The sequence below is a fragment of the Mercenaria mercenaria genome, chromosome 6 (assembly GCF_021730395.1).
Source record: "Mercenaria mercenaria strain notata chromosome 6, MADL_Memer_1, whole genome shotgun sequence".
NCBI classification, from domain to species: Eukaryota; Metazoa; Mollusca; class Bivalvia; order Venerida; family Veneridae; genus Mercenaria; species Mercenaria mercenaria.
The window spans coordinates 52367165-52390856 of record NC_069366.1 but is presented as its reverse complement, the minus strand read 5'-3'; the positions used below and the strand labels follow the sequence as shown (position 1 = coordinate 52390856).

Below are 23692 nucleotides of genomic sequence, written 5' to 3'. Positions count from 1 at the left end.
AGTTTTAGCATAGGTTAGTTTGTATCCAAAATGGCCGCTGCCAGGACGGATGCCACGTCCGAAACGGATTTTGAAAAGATTCAGAACCTTACAGACGTAACAGAGATGCAAAAAGCTCTCGAAAAATTAAACAGTGAAGAGGTATTCATATGACCGATGTGTTGTCAACCGTATCTGCATATCTGAACTTAGTTACGGAAGTAAAATTACACCTCTAATTCGGTGTCCAGACACCGTAAATTACTGGAATCTGGACATAACTATTTTCGGATAGGCATGGAAATTGGATATCATTAGGGGTGTTTAATCAGTCCATTTTCATGACCGATTATCGAAAATAATTGGACTGAATTTTTCAGTCAATTTTCACTTAATATGAAATTAGGTGCTACCTAAAAGGCAGAGCTCCCTTAATAAAATCACCAGTGCCCCTTAAAAATTAAAGGAGTGGCGTTGGAATTGTCTTGAATTATGGATTCGTTTAGGAAGTTTATGTTCTATTAGATCTATTAAAATTATAAGTATTAATGATAATTCATGATTTCTGAATGCATGTTTTCGACTGCATCAAATTTAATTCTTGACATGTGAAATACTCGAAAGATATTCTGTATATAATTAAAAGAAAGTTCGATATAGATTAAAATCTGCACCAAGATAAAGAGAAAAACACGTATTTGAATAATTTCTGTTATTCTTATTAAAACGTACTGCATCAACAATTTTACATAAATTATTATCATACTGGAAACCAGTCACAAATGATAACCCCTTCAAATTGAAAAGCTTCAAACCTAACAGAATCTCATTAGTCCAATAGCCAAAGGAATTCTGTATCTTTGCTTGTGAATGTTTGGCAATGAGGACTTAATGTAAAATGTTTCAATTCCAAAGTAATTAAAAAATAGAATTTACGTAATACTGGAAATGACTATTGTAATTCTTTTAAATGTCATTATTGTCAAATTTTGGTTCTTTCTGAAAGGAAGAATGATTGTGTCCAGCGTTCAGTCAAAAATACTGCTATAATAGACGTCTGGTATGGGAAAATTACAATCATTTACATGACTTTGAACCCAAAAGACTAGCAATTTTTAAAAATTAATGATCAGAATTTTACCTAGAGAAAAACAGTGTTTGCCGAAATACTCGAAAACCCCTGTTTATTTATTGAACTTCTAAGTTAACATTTCTATGGCTTTTTTATGGTTAATCTTTTATCACTACAGAAAAGGGATGATAGCAAGACCCTTTTTGATGTTTATTGATAATTCATCGCCAAAAATTTTAGTTTTTTTATTTTTTTTTTATTTTTTTTTTTTTTTTTTTTTTTTTGGATAAACTCTGGTCAGTGATTTTAAAGCTAACGGAGGAAATATATGCGAACGGGGAAAAGAGCATTATTTGCTTTTCAATGCCTGTATATTTTGATCCTAAAGTTTTTTTTTTTTTAAGTTATGTCTACTGACTACTGCACATGCACTACATTGGAACCTGACATCAAAACTAAACACTTGTTAAATTTCACATGAATGACTTTAGTTATACAATATTTTTAAAAGTCATAATAATAAAAAAAAACTGAAATAAAAAAGGAATTGAAAAAAATCTGGTGCAGATGAGGTTCGAACTCACGACCTCTGGTGTACAACGCGAACTCGCTAACCACTACACCACTGTGGAGCTATGACGTCATCTGGACAAACATAAGTATATATAATAAAGTCTGGTAATGGCAGCGTGACAAAAGTCGTTTCAAAATGAAAATATTGTATTTTATTTCTTTTTTCTTCGTAGAAAATGTATTTAGCACTATTTTTTTTATTATCAAATGCGTATTTACATTTTTATTCAATATGCAAAGCAGTAAGCGAGACGCTTTTATCAACCGTAAATAGTAAGCGTCTACTGACGTCTTTACTGATTAATTACTATGTGCATAGTGCACATGAAAAAATCCGAACAACACCGATTCCAAAAAGTACCACGAATTTTCAACTTGATAGTATACACAGTAAGATCTCTCTATTCGTTTTCTTGTTCATACGTCTAACCGTAATGCGACGCTGTCGGCGCCGCTTCGCGGCGCCGGTAGCTCTGCTATTAATAGAATTTTTTTTGTTATAACGTTAATTGAAAGGAAGTGTCGAGCCGTCCGGTAGTGATTTCCCGATTGTCACGGACAGTCGAAAAATCGTCTTTTTTTTCAGGTTGGCAACAATCAATTGTGTGTTAGGCAATCGATTGTCAGATTATAATATTTTTTCCGTGTATTAATTTTCCTATCCTGGAAGGCCCGATTCAGACGACGGGAGTTGTTCCGCCATTTTGATCAATTAATTAAAAGTTTGAGATTTTACACAGGGAGTCTATGATAAAGTCCGAGTAAAATGTAATCAATACCCAAGTGAAATAAGTATCATTCCGCAATGTTTTGGACATGTTAAAATTATGAATTGACTTGTCACACTTCGTTAGAATCAATAATTTGACTGATCGTAAGATGATATCATTCTGTCAACTGGAATTGCCTATATGTCAAAATCATAAATTTATTACAATCAAAATTTCTTAAACAATTATACAAACAAATATTTATTTTAGTTTCAATCTTTTGTCACTGCATAATCTTTTTAATCTGCCTCGAGGATAAAACTATCTACACTGACACTTCACAAGTCAAATGGAAAGAGCATAATAAATGTGTCACAATATTGTAAACAAAATTTTCTTACCCTAAAAATTTGTAAAAGTTAAACATCCTGTTAATCCAATGACCATAACTAGCGAAAGAAATTCATAAATATTTTAAATACACACATCACAATGAGATGCAACCACTTCTACCTGTCAATCAAAATTCTTAAACTTCAAAGGGAAACACACAGACAGTGTACCGCTTTGATCTTTGACATGAATGGGCTGCTGGTGTGTGATATCTCTGCAAGTGGTTTGACATTAGGCACAGTTTTAAAAAAAATAAGTTGACTCCATAGTAGTATTATATAATTCCTGGGGATACATGTATAAAAAAATTATGTGCCAACAGCTTTTGTGTGTGTGTGTTTTTTTTTGGGGGGGCGGGGTTTGTCTTCTTTTTTGCCTTTCTAATTACTCCAGGTAAAATCAATGTTTCTAAAACTTTGGACATTTTTTCTATAAATATTTTATTTTGAAATTGGGTCGTTGGACAGTACAAAAAATTGATTATTTTTTTGTGTCCCAACACTTGGGGAAAATAGATCTAGAAAATATAAATATGAAATAGAATTCACAGATCACTGTTCCTGTTTTGGAAATATCTTCTCTTAAAGATTTTTTTGAGATATTTTGCTGATTTTGGCTATTTTTAAGTAGAAACAGCTCTAAAACAAGCATTGCGACCTATGAATTTTATTTCATATTTCCAGTTCAATCATTATCATGAGTTCATAATCTCAGTATACCAAGTTTGAAGATAATTATTAGTTCAAAACTTGTGACAGGCTAGGCGTCCGGTTACCGGATGGCTAGACACTTCCTACTTAAAAATTCATGCACTGTAACGATTATAGTCCAAATATTAGGATGTTTTTGACAGCCTGATAACTTTTGACTGTCGCTGTCCTGTCATGTCTAGACTTATTCTGCATATTTATGTTTACTTAGTAAATCCCCAATGAAATCCGTTGGGAACGTTTTCTGGTACATGTACAATGTATTTGTAACCACAGGTGACAGTAACGTACCTAGGACACAGTATGGGTCCATGAGCAATATACACTTAAATATATTACAGTTATAATGTTTTCTCAGAAAAAAATGCCAAAAAGTCATTTTGAATTTTTTTTGCCCCAGTGACAATGAGCCATTAGAAAAGTGTTTATGAGCATTTTGACATGTGCATTGCATCCAGGTCCGTATTTTTTTTTCATAAGAATATTTCTTCATCAATGATTGGCTGTCTTCGTAAGTACATTTTTGCTACTGTAATGTAACTGACCTGGTTGCTTACCTGACCTAGTCCAACTAATTTGACGCAATTGACGGAAATTTTGAGTTATTTTTCTTATGGGCAATATCTCCACTGGCATCAAACACTCAAAAGACCAAAATAGTGGAGGAAATTTCCAGTGAAATTGTCATCACTGCCGATTTGTGTTTAAATGCTGATTTTGTTGCGAAATTGAGATAAATTGAAATAAAACTTATATGTATCAAAAGGGGATTCATTTCCTCATTGATTTATGTAATAACTATCAAATAATTTCCAAACTTACGATTTTTTCCGGTGATTTATAACGATGTATGTAATGTACTCTACATGATTAACGTTTACCGCATCTACAAGGCAGTTTGCGCAAGCGTTAAAACCAATAACTTTACATGACTGTGTACTGCGATTTATCCAACATTATTTTGGTCCTTCAAAGTTTTGACGGTTAGATTGCCCGCTACAAATATAAATCAGTCTTGACCGTGGAATTATTTTGACTATACAGTCTATACCTGACCAGTCTTGAATTGCAACTTCATGAGAAACTGATAATGTCATGCAAAGTTTGTGGCACATGGTTAATTTTGAAAAGCAATATTACTGTAAAAGCAGAAATTTTCGCGAGGGTTTAATTTTCGCTATATTCTCGAAGCCTTACATCTGGCGAAAATTATTCCTCGCGTAAATATTCACCATCAGTATAATTCAAATTCAAGTAGGATACTACTTTTACAATTTCGCGAATATTAAACCTCTCGAACATACTCAAAATTTTAAATTCGCGAAATTTTGACCCAGCGAAAATATGTGCTTCTACAGTAACATTTTTTTATAATTAAGAATTAATTAGAATAATAAATATAAGCATTTGGGGTTCCTACAACATAGTCATCATCCACAGTCAAAACTGGAAAGTGAGCCCGCCCGCTTAGCTCAGTAGGTAGAGCGTCGGTCTACGGATCGCGGGGTCGCGAGTTCGATCCTCGGGCAGGGCGTGTGTTCTCCGTGACTATTTGATAAACGACATTGTGTCTGAAATCATTAGTCCTCCACCTCTGATTCATGTGGGGAAGTTGGCAGTTACTTGCGGAGAACAGGTTTGTACTGGTACAGAATCCAGGAACACTGGTTAGGTTAACTGCCCGCCGTTACATAACTGAAATACTGTTGAAAAACGGCGTTAAACCCAAAACAAACAAACAAACAAAACTGGAAAGTCCCTTTATGTCAGACTCTTATATTAATTGAATTGGTGTGAAGCTAAACCCAACAAAATTTAAAGTATTTGTTCTCTCCCCTCACCTGTCCAAAAAAATTCTGTTAATTACTACAGCTTGCACCCATATTCTTATTACAGGATTTCATGAATGAGGATTTAAGCAGTCTGCTAGAAAGACAAGCCAACTTGGAAGACAAGATGCTCACGCTCCACAGAACACTGTAAGTCTATTCCAAACACTTTAGTATGTGACTTAAAACCAAACAAAACAACTGATAAATTTTCTTTTCAGTCTTTTGTTAAGTAGAATGTTACAACTGAAGGTCTAAAGAAGTCATTGCAAACTGCTGCCTATAAGACTGTACCATTTGTTTGAAATTTGACAGTATATATGCATTCATGTAAAAACTCTGATGTTTCAAGAAGGTAAAGCAGTTGTTCAGGATAAAAAAAGAAATCCGTGCAGGCTTACTGGGAAATCATTAATATTTGTAGGGGACTAATTTTCATGGTATGTCAATCGGTGAAATTAATTTGCAACGAGGAAGTGAAATTTCCATGCGTTTTATCTTTAAAAGTTGAAGTCTGCAAATCCATACCCCTACAAAATAGCTGTTTTTGGTGAAACCAGGAAATTTTATACCCACAAATTTAAATGGTTTCACAGTATACAGACACCTCTGATTGATGCCTAAGCTATAGCATAACATACATAATCTAGGTGAATAATCAGTCATAGACATATTAAAGTTTTAAACCAAAATGCAAATAACATTTGTTCATAATTATGATAGAGATTAAGATAACGGGTTGGACTTTATGGCTGCTTTCCAAAGAACAATTAAATTTCGTTACATGAAAAAAATTTCTGCTTGAACAAGATCAAATAATTTTGTTTTCAGTATTAAAGCCTTGAAAATTGTTAAAATCGGCATGCCTTCAAAGATCTTGTTGGGAAATACCACAGAACCACTAGGTTTTGGTACTCCATGAAAAATAAGCAATTACAAAGTAACAAAATGGAGTTTTAATAGATATTACAATAATTGCTATTTGCATAGTCTGAAACCATAAATAAAAGATTTAAATGCTTGCAATTTCATGGAAGGTAACTTTAAATGCTGTTTCAGACCAAACCTTCAGATGTTACAGACCGATTCCAAACAATTGTCCAGCATGGTTTCCTTCACATCAACATTGGCTGAAAATGTCAGCAGTAAAGTCAGACAGTTAGATCTTGCCAAGGTGGGTTTCTACATATGTTTCTAAATAGAAGATGCCATTTTGACAATTGCAATGCTAAGGATGTTGCAAACAATGCCGATTGCAATACTAATGATGTTGCAAAATATGACGATTGCAATACTAATGATGTTGCAAAAAATGATGATTGTATTGCTAATAATGTTGCAAAAAAAAATGATGATTGTATTGCTAATGATGTTGCAAAAAATGATGATTGCATTGCTAATGATGTTGCAAAAAATGATGATTGTATTGCTAATGATGTTGTAAAAAAAATGATGATTGTATTGCTAATGATGTTGCAAAAAATGATGGTTGCATTGCTAATGATGTTGCAAAAAAAATGATGATTGTATTGATAATGATGTTGCAAAAATGATGATTGTATTGCTAATGATGTTGTAAAAAAAATGATGATTGTATTGCTAATGATGTTGCAAAAATGATGGTTGCATTGCTAATGATGTTGCAAAAAAAATGATGATTGTATTGATAATGATGTTGCAAAAATGATGATTGTATTGCTAATGATGTTGCAAAAAAGAGATGATTGTATTGCTAATGATGTTGCAAAAAATGATGATTGTATTGCTAATGATGTTGCAAAAAATGATGTTTGCATTGCTAATGATGTTGCAAAAAATGATGATTGTATTGCTAATGATGTTGCAAAAAAATGATTATTGTCTTGCTAATGATGTTGCAAAAATGATGGTTGCATTGCTAAGGATGTTGCAAAAAATGATGATTGTATTGCTAATGATGTTGCAAAAAAGAGATGATTGTATTGCTAATGATGTTGCAAAAATGATGATTGCATTGCTAATGATGTTGCAAAAAAGAGATGATTGTATTGCTAATGGTGTTGCAAAAAAATGACAATTGCATTGCTAAAATTAAATTTTTTTTAAAAGTTTTACAAGTCATTTTGGTTGTAAGTGCAGTAAGCTAACAGTTTTATGTATTTGTAAGGTATCTTTATTTAGCTGACAAAAAAACCTGTATTTAACATTAGGTATGTGGGCTTAGTTAATATTAACATTTTAAAGGCTCTTAAAACGTTAAAAACTTGGTGGAAACTCATTTTTCGGATAGCATTAATATAGTTAGACTAGTGGCTCCTATTTTCACCAGTTGTTACCTCTATATCAATGCTATAGCTTGACAGTTGGTGCGACTAGAATGGCTGTATGACTATCAGTGTATTTAATAACACATATGATATAACTGCAGAATCGTGTGACAGCTTGCATACAGAGAGTGGAAGACATTCTAGATTTGAAATACTGCACAGATGGTGTTCAGCAAGCATTACAAAATGAAGATTATGAAAAGGTAATTGGATTTTATATAATTTTAGAATGCTGCATTTGTTAATTGTTGAATATTATAATTAGGCCGATTTGATATAATTTCAGTTGTTTTTTTAAAGATTGGTCAAATTTGAGGATAATTTGGTCATGATTAATAATTAGCCAAATTTTGCATCTCTAAAATTTTGCATCACTTATGAAAGAAGATAATTGCTTATATCAAAGTTAGACAAAAAACTAATAGTTTTAAAAAACTGTAATACTAAAGTACATCAAAAGGTAAGTATTAAACAAGGTGAAATATGACTGCTGTCTTAGGTAAAAACATATAAAATTGACTGCCAAAATATTCTGTAGTACTACAGTATCAAGAAATTTTACTGTTTTTTTCATTTGGTGTTTTAGGCAGCAGGTCATATCCACAGATTCAGGAGTTTAGATGAAAATGTTCTACGGATGAGTGAAATAGCCGGTGAAGGTAAGGTCTATATAGTAGAAAGCAATGTTTCATGTCACATTTTCTTTTAGTGAGACCCATGGAAAGGGATTTTTGAAAGATTTTCCCTGTTCAGTGTTGGAATAGCTTGATTTCTAATTTTCTCCTAGCGAGTTTTTCCTATTTGCGACCATCTGCCAGAATTTTACTGGTGCACGAACAGACTCTTTTACCTTACTTTATTACAGATTTTACTGCAAAAGATTCAGTGTTACAGATTTAATCAGTGTAATTACTCGAGTTCATGGTGTATTGTCTGTTTTTAAATAACATACTACCTACTAAGTCAGTAGTTTTAGGAACTTAAGGAGCTTTTACACAAAGAATTTAGGATCATTAATGTTTTATCTTGTGATGTCTTGATGAATGCAGGTATAATAGATTGCCACTTACCTTGAAAAGTCAGGGGGAAATGATTTTTTATCAAGGTCAGGGAAATATTGATAATGGTCAGTGAAAAATGAAATTTTAGAAAAGTCTGGGAAAACTCAGGAAAAAATGAAATTCTGGGTCGATTTTTAAAATGTTCAGTGGCTATGGCAGTCTTCAAGCACTTAGCAGTATATATACGTATTTCCAAACACATTTTGGTGTAATTGTGTATAAACATAATTTAAATGTGTTTGAATCAATTTCACTTTTATGTTAACTTTGAAATTTTTGTATTTGTTAATGAAAGTTTGTTATATCTGAAGCAAAATAAATATAAAAGCGTGGATTGGACGGCTGTAGGGGAGGAAGAGGCCAAAATAATATGGTGTTACTGGTCAGTGAAAAGTACGGTTTAGTCAGGGAAAAGTCAGTGAAAAGTCAGGGAATTTCATTTTCTCAGTGGCAACCCTGTATAATATGTACAATTTAATTTTGTAAGAGAAAGTAATTCCATATAGTCTATTGACTGCTGACTGATAAAGTTTATAAAAACTCATCTTTTATGATAGGTTAATATGGACGTTCACTACCTTAAATATTTGGATTTCTTTTGATCAGGCATGTCTAGCAGCTCATTAGATATTTCCTTCAAGCTTCTACACGAGTCGGAGGAGAAATTACGAGTAATTGTAAACTCAAAGTTCGATGCATCCGTTCACTCTCGAGATGTGGCATCCATTGAGAGATTCTTTAAGATATTTCCACTACTGGGACTGTATGAGGACGGCTTAACAAAGTTCGGAAAATACCTAGCAGCAAAGGTAAGATATGTTTGGCACCTTAGGATGTTTGGGTTTTGAGATTTTACGTAATTTTAGTAATAATAGTAATACAAATCTGGTATAATAATATGAGCCATGCCATGGGAAAACCAACATAGTGGCTTTGTGACCAGCATGGATCCAGACCAGCCTGCGCATCCACGCAGTCTGGTCAGGATCCATGCTGTTCGCTAACAGTTTCTCTAATTCCAATAGGCTTTGAAAGCGAACAGCATGGATCCTGACCAGACTTCGCGGATGCGCAGGCTGGTCTGGATCCATGCTGGTCGCAAAGCCACTCTGTTGGTTTTCCCATGGCACGGCTCAATTATAATAATAAAAGTCTAGATTACTTTGTCAAAGCCTAGAAAAGCTTGGTTAACATTCCAAACGCTACATTTTCTGTTAGATTTACATATCTATTATCAGAATATTTGTCTTGATAAAATTTAGATCAAGGTAAGATCTAGTCGAGGTAAACAATGGCCTTATGATATACATAATCTACCTGTTGTTATAAATGTATTTCAGCTATCAGAAGATGCAGACAAGAGTTTAAAGTTGGCGTTACATGGAGTAGATCCAGACGATAGACGCTCAAGTGTTATATTTGCAGATACCATAACAAAACTCTTTGAAGATATTGCAAGAATTGTTGAAATTCATCAACCGCTTGTGGAAACCTATTATGGTAAATATTACTCCCTAAAGACCATCTGTCTGTAGACCATCTGGACAACTCATCAGACTTCATTTTTGGTAAATGATTGGTTCCAAGGCTGTCAAATAATAATTGCCTATGGTCAGTAGTTGACCCCTGTAGTTTTTTCGATTACTTCGGTCAAAGGTCAAAATCACAACATACTTCAGACATAAAATTACTCAGGTACCTCTGACATTGTCATCATGGGGCACTAATGTGTTTTACAAATGGCTCTTGTTTGATTATAAGGCAGGTTTTGGTTCGTTTTCATACTGAGAAAAGTACATGTATAGGAAAGATGTAATGTGCATTTGAAATTTGAAACAAAAACAAGACTTGCTTAATCTCTTATTATGCTGTGCTCTGAAAAAAAGTGGGGATTTTGAATCCCCCAGTTTCCTTACCAGCACCTCAATGGGTTTGAAACCTTACTTGGATACAAAATGCTTCCATGTGAGGAGAAGCTATCCTGGCTTGCTGAAGGTTGGTGGTTCGATTTAGGGGACCTTCCCATGCCTAACATAATGCCAGGAGGGACTTCTGGGTTTTTTTCCTACTTAATGAAAGCTTGAAAATAACCTGATGTGGCTTTAAAACAAGCAATGCAAAGTGCACAATTTAGTAAAAACAAAGCACTGTATGTTACAGGTGCCGGAAGACTAATTATGTTGGTGAGCATTTTACAGAAAGAATGTGATAGGCAGACCAGAAGATTAGTGAAAGAATTTAGAAACAAAAGAGATTTTGATCTGCGGGTATGTTTGTTTCTTTCTTCAGCATACATTTATCTTAAAAACATGATTATAGTATTGTAGTAACAATCTGTCATAAGTTGATGAGCTTGTAAAATGAGTTTCGATACCCTCTTTGTACACACCTTGCAAAAATTGGCTTATATGCTATATGTACTGTACTAAAGCTGTGACATGCAGTTAAATTTGGTTCATTGATGCATAAATCCATTGAATAAATCTTGTTATGGTAGATGTAGATTATCAGAACAGTTGGACCTGTATCAGAAAGACACTGTTAAGCAGAAAGACTATATTTCATTTCTTATTTGCAGCTTCAGCAAGTGCAACAAAGCTTGATGTTCCATAAACAACCTAATGCTGAAAAGTAAGGTATTTTATTATGTCGGTAAAAAAAAACATAGAAAAAAATGCATTTTTGCTTCAATATTGTGTACTGTAATAGTTTGATTTACTTGACATTAACTTAAGCGGTTTTGACGGAAATGGCTACTTTTGTAGGTACAGAAATTAACAGCTTCCAGATGATAATTGTAGCATAAATGAGAATTTTATTTGTTTGTAGGAATTTGTGGCATGTAAGCTCCCTGTGAGTCATTACTAGTATTTTATAGAGTTTACTTCAAATGCCAAATTTTAAGACTGTTGTCACTATCAAGATTACGTTTTTGTTAGTAAGACAACCAGTTGGCTCAGGGAAAGTACTTTATTCTACTCTTTTGTTGACATTTGTGTCTTAAAATAATGCCCAGAGATGCACATTTGATCTAAATTCTGTTGATTTGACTTAAAACCAAACAGAAAATTCCAAGTTATAGATTGCTGTGTGACAAAAAAATATATGATTTTATACAGGTACTGACCAGTGAGCCATAGTGAGCTATATTCACAGGCAGAAATTCATATTGACCTATGCTTGAATGATTATACTCTGGACCAGTGAGATACTCCTTACACAGGTTATATAATAAATAAGAGATCTAACAGTTTAAAGTGTTTTGTATGTTTCAGACCAGATTCGAAGGACCTGGATGTTTTATTATCAGAGGTGGTCTTACTAAACACAAGAGCAGAGTTGTATCTCAGATTTGTTAGAAGGAGATTGATGGTAAGTCACACTTAAGTACTTCTAAAAACTTATAATGTAATTGCACTTAAGAAATATTACATAGCAGAAGTGTGTGTTTAACTAGTTAAAACACGATGAAGCGGATATACATCCTGCATAATCATTATGCAGTGCATATAACTCATTCCTAAAACTAAATATTGTTTAAATTAATTTAAAACAAACTTTTGTTTTTATATCATTTTGATTCTATTATATCTTATTTGTAAAAAATATATGAGCCGTGCCATGAGAAAACCAACATAGTGGGTTTGCGACCAGCATGGATCCAGACCAGCCTGCGCATCCGCGCAGTCTGATCAGGATCCATGCTGTTCGCGAATGGTTTCTCTAATAATAATAGTCTTTGAAAGCGAACAGCATGGATCCTGACCAGTCTGCGCAGATGCACAGGCTGGTCTGGATCCATGCTGGTCGCAAAGCCACTATGTTGGTTTTCCCATGGCACGGCTCATATATCAAATGGTGGTAGTATTTCTTTATCCCTGTAAGTAGGTAAGCATGACGTCAACTTACCGATAGTGTACATTAATAAAAGTAAAAATGAATTGTCATATAAGAAAAAATAAATTAACTGTACTTTCAGTTAAATTATAATGCTGTTTAAATCTTGCCCTGCTAAATTTTTATAATGAACTTGTCCATCTTTTCAATTTGGACAGTACTATTGACTGTTAAAAGGGATGCTTACCAAATAGATGCTGACTGAGTGGCGAACAGTGCAGATCTTGATCAGACTGCATGGATGCACAGGCTGATCAAGATCTACACTGGTCACAAAGGCAGAATTACTCGCCGCCAGCAGGGTAAAGGTTAAATAGTAGAATTTTAACTTTCAGTTGCATGCACGTGTAATGTGTTTTGTATTTGTTTCTTTTGTGACAGGGAGATTTTGAATCAGCATTCCAAGACTCCGAAACAAGAGCAGGTAGTATTTTATTAACCAGGTTTTCGTTGAAAACCTGAGTTATTAGATTGGGGTATGTCGTTGGTCGGGCGGGCGGATGGGCGGCGGCGTCAAACTGGTGTTTCCGGCCAATAACTTTTGTTTCGGTAAAGATATTTGAATAAAACTTGGTATGTATGTAGCTTATAACAAGACAAAGGCTGGGATTGATTTTGGGGTTTCTGGGGTCAAGGTCAAGGTCACTGTTACTTAAAATAGAAAAAGGGTTTCCGGTCAATAACTTAACTTAGGAATGAGCTATCATGATGAAACTTGGTATATAGAAAACTTAAAGTTGTAGCTTGGGATTGATTTTGGGGTTTCTGGGATCAAGGTCAAGGTCATTGTTACTAAAAATAGGGTTAGGTTAGGTTAGGGTTAGGGTTAGCATATCTTCTACATGCATGGAGGGATTTTGATGAAAGTTGGCACAATTGTTCACCATCATGAGACGGAGTGTCATGCGCAAGAACCAGGTCCCTAGGTCTAAGGTCAAGGTCACACTTAGAGGTCAAAGGATACAAGAATGAAAACCTTGTCCGGAGCATATCTTCTTCATGCATAGAGGGATTTTGATGTAACTTGGCACAATTATACACCATCATGAGACGAAGTGTCTTGCGCAGTTCCCTTCTTTAGAATTACTTCCCTTTGTTGTTACTATAAATAGCTTATATTGTAACTTTTTCATTACTAGATGTAGGGAAATATCGAGACCACTTTTCTGTAGTACAACATGCATGTTACATCCAATTTTGAGGTGTATTTTGACCAGTCTCTACCTGGTAAGGATTTCTGTGTGGACTTACAATTTTTTTTTTTTTTTTTTTTTTTTTTTTTTTTTTTTTTTTTTAAAGATTAACTTCCCTTAGTTGTTACTATAAATAACTTATATTGTAACTTTTTTATAATTGACCATAGGGAAAAACCAAGACCACTTTTCTGTGGTACAACATAGTTGTTACTTTCTAATTTTAGGTGTATTTTAAGGTATCTCTACCTGGTAAGGAGTTTTTTTGTGGACTTAGAAAAACAAAAGAATTACATTGATTACTAAACAACCACAATATTAAAATTACATCTGCAAATACAGGTGCTAGAGTAAAGAAATTTGCTGTGACGGGCGTATATTGTGACATTCTGGCACTCTTGTTTATTCTTATGAAAAGTGTTGAAAACCTGGTTTCGTGGCATTGCCGCGTTTCTTGTTTCTGTATTCAGTAATCAAACCAACATTAGCGTGTGTCAGGTGGTTATGGTTTAAGATTTCGAACTACTTGTTTCATATTGCTGTGGGTTCAAATTCCACACAGTGTGTAAATTCTTTCATGTGAGGAAGCTCTCGAGTTAACTGAAGTTTGGCAAGTGTTCCTGACACAACCCTAGGAGTGTACCTTAGGTCCTGCTCCACCATTTAAGAAGGGAAGTTGCCATATAACATAAATTGTCTATGTGTGACTTAAAACAAAACAACTTGTTCTGTACAAGATGTTTTTTGAAAAATATTTTTGATCACCTGATATACGTTGTTATATCGAAGTTGCTGTGAAAAATACCCTGAACTTGGCAGAGGGCAATAATCCATATAGTGGAACGTTGCCAGTTGAATTTTGAACCAGGAAGGAAATTTTCAAAATTGCTTTACAAGCTTACCAATTTACATAGATCAATTAAATGTGTCAAAATATGTTTGTAATTGCATCTTCTAGAGAACCATATGTCAGTTATTTACCTACCCATTCAAAAATTACTAATCTTAAAAAGTTACTCTTGATTCCTCTCTGATTACTAAGTTGCAACTTTAATTATCAAAATGTATTTAGCTAGTGATATTTGGTTACAATTCTCCAACATTTGTAAATTTCCAGATTTTTTCCTTTCAGTTTAATATGATGTCATGGAAACTTGAATTATGTGAAAAGAAATGAGGTGCCTTTATTAAAAGCTGTTATGTTATTCCTTTACCATTATCAAATGTTACAAGACACTTTAATTCATGTGTTGATTCTTTCATTGGTAGAGAAAGAGAAAGAGGTAGACAAATTTATACAAGATTGTGATACAAGTAGAATAATGATGGATTTGATAGGGAACTATATCACGATGGAGGAATACTTCATGAGAGAAATGGTGCTCAAGGTATTTCACTTGACTATTCATATACTGTATACTAGGGAATTTTAGGGGAGTATTTTGGAAAAGAGCTACTGCCCAACTCAAAACACGCTGGAATATTAGCAAACATGTTGAAAAAAAGTAATTATGAATTTACAGTCCTGTGAAATCATTAATTTCCTTTTGGGACTAATTCCTACAAGGCTCAGATTTCTGTTTTGGAATAAAGTTGAGCATTTGTTTAGTATGTTTAAAGTTTTGCTGATATCATTGAAAGTTTATTTGCAATATTTTATCTTGTTTATTTCGAAAAAAATATCAACTCTTTTTACATAAAGAGTTGCAAGAATATGCTTTACCTAAGAAGTTTCATTTAGGACCAGGACATTATTTCTAAATGTATTATTTACAGGCAGTTGCCATGGATTCTATAGATACAGGGACACCAACATCTAGTATGGTAGATGATTCCTTCTTTATAGTGAAAAAATGTGTAAGGTAAGTTATGATATAGACTGAATGAGACCTTTAGTGGACAGATCGGAAAATTCAAGAATGATGAGTCTCGGTTCATATTATTAGTTAAGAGATTAAAAACTGGTCCCTGATCACTTGCTCCTTACCGCTGTGGGTTAAAGTTTCAAACAACTGGTCCCTGATCACTTGCTGCTCACCGCTGTAGGTTAAATTTTCGAACAACCGGTCCCTGAACACTTGCTCTTCACCGCTATGGGTTAAATTTCAAACAACTGGTCCCTGATCACTTGCTCCTCACCGCTGTGGGCTAAAGTTTCGAACAACTGGTCCCTGATCACTTGCTGCTCACCGCTGTAGGTTAAAGTTTCGAACAACCGGTCCTTGATCACTTGCTCTTCACCGCTATGGGTTAAATTTCAAACAACTGGTCCCTGATCACTTGCTTCTCACCGCTGTGGGTTAAAGTTTCGAACAACTGGTCCCTGATCACTTTCTCCTCACCGCTGTGGGTTAAAGTTTTGAACAACTGGTCCCTGATCACTTGCTCCTCACCGCTGTGGGTTAAAGTTTCGAACAACTGGTCCCTGATCACTTGCTCCTCACCGCTGTGGGTTAAAGTTTTGAACAACTGGTCCCTGATCACTTGCTCCTCACCGCTATGGGTTAAAGTTTCGAACAACTGGTCCCTGATCACTTTCTCCTCACCGCTGTGGGTTAAAAAGCCTTGTTTAGGATGCCGAATTCTTTCATGTAAAGAAGCCATCTAGCTGCTTTGTGGAAGTTTGGTGGTTCTACGAAGGTGCCTGCTTATGCATATAGGTATGCAGAGAGGCACCTAAGGCCTTCCGCTACCATCAGAAGCTGGAAAAAATTATCATAATTATGACCTATAATTTTATTAGTGAAACGTTAAATCCAGCAGTAAATAAGTGAAAATTAAATAAGGATTTATTGTTTTAAAGAATATAAGAAGTAATATTCTATTGTAGTTAGAACATACTAGACAGAAAAGAAGTAAATGGTGAGTTGTCCTTGACTCAGCAAATATCAGTGACATTGGTGAGATCAAACTTGCACTTAACAATTTGTCAGAAACATTTTAACTGGCATCACATTAGATAATAGATATACATACTACAGTCCGTATGTATTAAATTGTAGTATTTCATCTTTATATTTAGGTACTTTTTACCCGTAAGTACCAGACTAAAATAATTAAATGTTTTATACATTAATTTCAAGTAATAACATGAACTTTTACAGACGTGCCATGTCCAGTTCAAGTGTTGACGGTGTGTGTGCAATGTTAAATCATGCATGTACAATATTGGAACAAGATTTCAGAGAAGTACTATATTCAAGAGTACGGGCTGGGTTCCCATCAGGGTTTGATCTGACACAAGCTTACAACATGGTTATACAGCAAGGGAAATCAACAGATACAGAAAAAGCAAAAACTCAGTTCATAGTAAGTGTTTATATACAAAACAAAATTATATTTATACACGTTTTTATATAGAATACTCTTTATTTGTATATGCTGATTTAAGGTAAAGGTCCTCAACTTAGAAACATTTTACCGTCACCTCTGTGGGTTCAGGCTTTCCTCAGGTCGTTGTGTGAGGAAGTCATCCAGCTGGCTTATGGAAGGTCCTACTAAGGTGTGGGCCTGTGTCTGAAATAATGTCTTCCACCTAGTTAAAAGTTTGAAAGTTATTCTGTTACCTAAATTTTGTAACTGAAAACTGGGGTAATTCTGCCATTTGCGGCCTCAGCTACTGTGAAATCATTTAATTTCGTGGGCACGAAATTTCGTGGTTTTGGTCAAAACGGCAATTTCGTGGGGATATGAATTCGTGGATTTCAACTTTTGAACATAAAATGAATGGGAATTTTACTTGTTCGTTGGGATTAAATTTCGTGGATTGACTCAACCACGAAATCCACGAAAATTAGTCCCCCACGAATATTAATGATTTTACAGTAATTGCTACGTATATTATATTTTTCATGCCATGGTAAAATCTGTTTCATTATGCATAAATTTACACACTCGGTGTACAGTTTTATTGTTCTACTTCATCATCTTATGTAAGCATTGCCATAATATGATTTACTAGTAAATGCAGTGAAAAAATCTTGAATTGTTTTAACAAGGGATTCATTCTATGTTTACAGACTACATTGAACAATGCTGAAGTGAGTTGTGACTACTGTAAGCAACTGAAGGCAAACCTAGAGGTAACTATAACAATGTTGGTAGAGTTCCAGATCTCTGGTCAAAGCATTTTGTGGATGTAGATGAATATAGAAACTGGAAAATAGCTTCTGAAGTTTTTTGCATATTCAGACTGTATAATGAATATTATATTTGTCCGGTTTATGTTTCATTAAAGGAATTATTTAGTCATTTTGAAGATAGAGAGATCACTAGGTGTTTTTTATTTCCATTCTTGACCTTCTATTAAATGTTAATGAGATGAAAATTACAAGATGCATGCTAAATGTTACAAATTTTTTCTACCCAGACGTGCTCTTGATACCAGTAAATGGTTTTGCAAAACTTACACATTTCTTTACCTTAAAAGTACTAATTTCACAATGACTGGACACTTGTGTGCTTCATTAATTTCTGTTTCTGTCTAAATACAGGACGAGGTGTCAAAACTATACACACAGTGCACAGAACAAAGTAAAGCTAAATTAGAGGTAAGCTACTGTTAAAGCACATATTTTCGCTTGGTCAGAAGTTCGCGAATTTGAAAATTTGAGTATGTTCGTGAGGTTTAATATTCGCGAAATTGTAAAAATTGTATCCTACTCGAATTTGAATTATACTAATGGTGAATATTTATGTGAGGATTAATTTTCTTGAGATGTAAGACCTCGTGAATATAGCGAAAATTAGACCCTCGCGAAAATTTCTGCATTTACAGTAGTTCTCGAAAGTCAAGGCTGTAGTTAGCATTGTTTCTGGAAAGTAGGATGATCAATATGCATTATTTTTTCCTCTCCTAAATGTATAAAATACCAGTAAGTCACATCGTCATCTGTCAAATCATTGAGAGCACACATCTCACCAGGGAATCAAACTCGCAGCCTGCTTTTCTGTTGATAGTTCAGTGCTTAACCATCCAAGCTAACTGGATAGCCAAATGTCAGCATGAAAAAAAAAACAAAAGCATTTATGGAAGATTGATAGATCTTAGAAGACTAGATTTTGGATACTTCACTAGATTCAGTGCTAAATCATAAATGTACAAATGTCTGCAAAAGTGTAGTTTTAATTATTGTAGTTTCTAGTTGTAAAATAGCTGTATAGGTATTGAATATTGCATATTAATTGCAGCATGTTTATGATAAACCTTAATTGAGCCGTGCCATGGGAAAACCAACATAGTGGCTTTGCGACCAGCATGGATCCAGACCAGCCTGCGCTTCCGCGCAGTCTGGTCAGGATCCATGCTGTTCGCTAACAGTTTCTCTAATAGCAATAGGCTTTGAAAGCGAACAGCATGGATCCAGACCAGACTGTGCGGATGCGCAGGCTGGTCTGGATCCATGCAGGTCGCAAAACCACTATGTTGGTTTTCTCATGGTACAGCTCAATTATCTCCACAGTTGATGTGTAATGTCTATGTAATTCCTAATCTTACCTGGATTCCCACCAATAATTTGTGTATTTTCAGAGTTGTTTAACTGACATTGGAGCATCAGCGACAAGGTTTAAAGATGTTGTTGAGTTTGGCTTTACACAACTAACCACAGCTGTGATAAAACCGAGATTAAAACCTCAAATTGATATCTTCCTTTCTACTACTCATAATATGAGTGATGTAAGTTTTGTTTTGAATTATTACATTAAACTGCTTGTAGAAAAGATCAGATTTGGTTTATTTTGGAAGTACCTCCTTACAAACTGCAGATATTTTGCTTCATGTCAGGTCAAAGTCCACTGTTAGTTCATCAGTATAAACAAAGAAACAAGTAATACTCTTTTAGTGGTGTATGCTCTCTAGGGGCCATTGTGCAAAGTCAGTACTTTTAATTAAATAATATCATTATATTATTTATTATCATTATTATTATACCAGGTTTATATAGTGCCCTTTTTTGCGATAAACACGCTCAAAGGTGCTTTATATATAGCAAACGCAGCCACACAGGGCGTAAAATTCATCCTCTACTGGTACAGACACAGTTAAGCTAAGTTAGCCTAGCTCTTTGCGAATAGACAGTCTGATTCTTTAATGTGCCTGATATATAGCACCAATACACGCAAAGCCATCTTTCCTGGGAAGAACCAGTGCAGGCCTCTTAGTGAGGCAGGAGACACTCAAGAGCATCTCAGAAATTTCCAGCGCCTGTGATGGAGTCCACTTTCAGGAGTTGAGAATTATTACAGTAGCGTTATATAACATTATAACTAATGTATCCAACAAATGTTCAATCAGCAGCGACTGTATTATGCGATTGTACTATTTCAGGATGAATACACCAATTTTGAGGCCAATGATCCATGGGTCCAGAATTTTATTGTTTCATTAGATAGCATGCTTGGCAATTTTAAGGTATGTATTACCATTTCTTTATCAAAAAGAGGAGTTAAACCAACATTTCACTACATTTATGTATAGAGTTCACTGGCATTTGTGGGAAAAAAAACTAATTTATATGGATTTAGCTGACTGAAAAAGATTTTACGAAGCATTTGTTTACTTGTGTTATTTTATACATTGTTTTAAAACAATAACATTTGTTTCTTATGAAACTATTCTATGCAAAATTAATGTAGATAAATTTGAACATTAACACAACTTGTGTAATAAGGTAGTGCACCCATATTGACAATCAGCAGTTCCTTTACTACCATATGTCATTTTGGCAGTGTAGCTAACAGCTAACACAGGCACACATTCTCCCTGACACAGCTGGAGAAAGCCAATATGGCCTACAAAGATATGTAGTCAGATGGCGATCGTCATTTGCCATTATAGGTCTACTAAAAGAGACTTGCTTTGTAAATTGTTTTGCAGACATATTGAAATATTCTATATTTGATGTAGGAATCTCTAACTGGCAACAATTATGAAAGGTTTGTGAGTTTGGTCACTGGGGAAATTACAACATCACTGGAAAAATCAGTTCTGAAATCTACTTTTAATAGGGTAAGTATATAATATGGCAACAATAGAAACTACTTATTCACAAGTAACCTTAAGCATTGCAATATTTTTCATCCTTTTGAAAATTGAGTCGTATTATACAAGATGATTTTAAAGACTGATACAACTGTGTTAACAAAGTATAGCAAAAGTCACTTTTGATCATTATATGATGTCCTTAGATATTCTGAAACAACTTATGAAACAAGTTCAGACTTCAGTGGTTTATACAAGTTGAAAGATCATTGTCAGAATGGTCAAGAGTAGCCAGTGTGATTCCCTCATGGGGATGAGTTCAAAACTGAATCAAGAGGTCACAAGTTCTGTCTGCTAGTGCAGCATATGTTCTGTTTGATGATTTAACATGTGACATGTTGTCTGAAGGTTTTTGTCATCATCGTCTGAGTATTGTGGAGAAATTGGCAATTTCTTGCATAGAACAATTCAGTATTTTTACAAAATTAAGGAACACTTGTAAGGTTAAATAACTACTGTTGAATATTTGAAATACAGTTGAAAAATTGCTTTAAACCTAGTTGAACAAACATTTTTATGTGTATTTTTAAGATGGCTGTAAATTGGCTTACACATGTAGCGAGCGGCTGTACATACTAGGTCATTCCTTGAAGTGGTGAGAAATATTTTTTAGACATTTGACATTTACAAGTTGATTTTAAATGATTTTTATTTTTCAGTTGGGCGGTTTACAGTTTGACAAAGAGTTACGAGTGTTGGTGGGATATTTAACATCAGTCACAACTTGGACAATTCGAGACAAATTTGCTAGACTCACGCAAATGGCAACAGTTCTAAATTTAGAAAAGGTATGTTCACCACATTTATGATTGGTGTATATTTTAGAGGGTTTTATATACCTGAGCCGGTGTCAGCCTTTTTAGTCTTGCTGATATGATTATTTTAATTGAAACTGGGTATTTATAATAATTTTATTTATATTATGTTTGGAATACGGGCCATTTTTGTATGGTTAAATATTCTGTTGTAGCATCCTTCGGCTGTACTATGAAATTGCTTGTTCATATCAACCTGAGAATGCCAGAGTCACATACAGAGAGTATATAATCAGGTTGAAAAGGCAGATTGTCATTCCAGGTCCACTACCTTCACTCAAGAAGTGTAGTAAATTTAAAAGCATAAAGTCTTTGTAGTGCACATATGTCTGTTGTTTATCAAATAGCAGTGTAGTAGAATGGCATCATTTTGCTATCTTAGTATGTTGGGTGTCAGACTTGTCCATGGGACTGTCGATATAAAAGGATCTAAAATACACTTCTCTTCCAGAACAAATCTCAGTCTGATTTAGAAAATTGACAGTTATGTGCAAGTAATATATTGTAATATATGATGTTTAATGGAAAATTATTTTATGTGTAAACAGGTAGATGAATTACTAGATTATTGGGGACCTAACTCGGGACCACTGACATGGAGACTCACACCATCAGAGGTTAGGCAGGTGCTCTCATTGAGGTAATTACAGTTTTGCCATGTAAGATAAAAATTTCTTGTCTGCCTAGCCAGGAAAGATTAGGTTATCGGGGTTGAAGAGCTCCTTATCTTTTCCCTACGGACACATTGATGTCAAAACTTGACGTTGTATTATGACGACATCTAGTGTATGAGCGATTTTTAATTTATAATACTTTTGAAATTGTTGCAGTGACAATAGGCAAGAAAATACCGGTAATAAAGCATGTCTGCCTGACAAAGGCAAGTGTTTTCCCAGTCCTGTCTTACATTGACAGTCTTATAAGATCCTTATAATCTTTCATTTGTGACCACCAGATCTTACATTTTCACATGTGAAAATTACATTTACACGTGAAAATATTGCATGCATCTGATATTTCCTCTATTAATCATACCCCAAGGTACAAAGTATATTGGGGACTGTATTGGAGTGGCACATGTCTGTCCTGGTCAGTCTGTCTGTAATTCGTGTTTGCCCCATGTATTATTCACAGCTGGGAAGACTTTTATAAAACTTACATAAACAGGTTATTTTGGAATATCGAAAACAAACAATTAACATGTTGAAACGTTTTATTTTATTTAAAGGCCTATAAAATATGAAAATGCTTACAAGGGCCATGTTACATAAGCTCATCCTATGGCACATACATAAGTACAAAGAAACTATTTCTGCCTTACAGAATAGACTTCAGGACAGAAGAAATCAAAAGACTGAAATTGTGATAACTGGTTTATACGGAGTAATGCAGTATTCTGTGCCGAAATCCATTCCTTATGTTCACATGTGGACCAATCATTGGTGTCCTCTGTATACAGTCAGTGGGAACCAGCTCGACCAAAATGCTACAGTTACAGTTGAAGAGCCCAGGACCCAAGATGACCTAGGTTGGACAACTTAGGTTTTTTGGACGGTTTCATGTTGTACATGATTAAATTAAATGAGCTTGTGCAAATGCATAAATTCATAATATCTGGTTTAGTTTTAAGATCTGTGTGAAAGTGAAAATATATTTTAGCAAATGAAATTTGCCTAATGATAGTCCCAGTGGAATTGATAGTCGAGGAATTCTGTCATTTTTTATGTGTCATATAGACTTAAGCATAGATGGGTATAACAGATGTTAACAGAGCATTGCAGTGTGATGTTTTAGGCTCAAATGGTATAAAACAGAGCTTTGAAGACCATTCTGAAGACACAATGATCTGATTGGCTGAATCTAAGCTCAATTTTGAAACTGACCAATAGCATGGTGACATTTTCAGACTGGTCTTCAAACTCAAGTTTTTTTTTACTGTAGAGTCAGGTGTTCCATTTAAATGCTTGTGTCACACGTAATATTTTATTATTGTCTATATCTTTTATTATTGTCTATATCTGTGATTAGTATGCGTTTATGTTATCAGTGTGGGATCTTTGATTTAAATTCTGTTAAATGCAAAGTTACTAAAAAGTATTATCATACCCTCAG

General features: G+C 34.4%; 1 protein-coding gene across 1 annotated transcript; it reads left to right on the top strand.

Annotated features, from left to right (window-relative positions):
* On the top strand, window positions 1-23582 carry LOC123548884 (conserved oligomeric Golgi complex subunit 4-like). Its single transcript, XM_053545902.1, has 22 exons — window positions 1-141; window positions 5334-5416; window positions 6326-6440; window positions 7674-7775; window positions 8159-8231; window positions 9240-9442; window positions 9974-10133; window positions 10794-10900; window positions 11212-11264; window positions 11909-12005; window positions 12912-12954; window positions 14993-15111; window positions 15500-15585; window positions 16828-17032; window positions 17743-17805; window positions 18217-18273; window positions 19254-19400; window positions 20052-20135; window positions 20631-20732; window positions 21425-21553; window positions 22129-22220; window positions 22904-23582. Exons 1-22 carry the CDS (start codon window positions 31-33, stop codon window positions 22944-22946), a joined length of 2274 nt encoding a protein of 757 aa, XP_053401877.1. The 5' UTR covers window positions 1-30; the 3' UTR covers window positions 22947-23582.
* Window positions 23583-23692: the final 110 nt, after the last annotated feature.

Coding starts and splice junctions, on each gene's coding strand:
- LOC123548884 (XM_053545902.1), top strand. CDS start 31: ATGGCCGCTGCCAGGACGGATGCCACGTCCGAAACGGATTTTGAAAAG. Junction 17,033..17,742: donor AAGCAAAAACTCAGTTCATA/GTAAGTGTTTAT, acceptor CTATGTTTACAG/ACTACATTGAACAATGCTGA. Junction 18,274..19,253: donor AAAGTAAAGCTAAATTAGAG/GTAAGCTACTGT, acceptor GTGTATTTTCAG/AGTTGTTTAACTGACATTGG.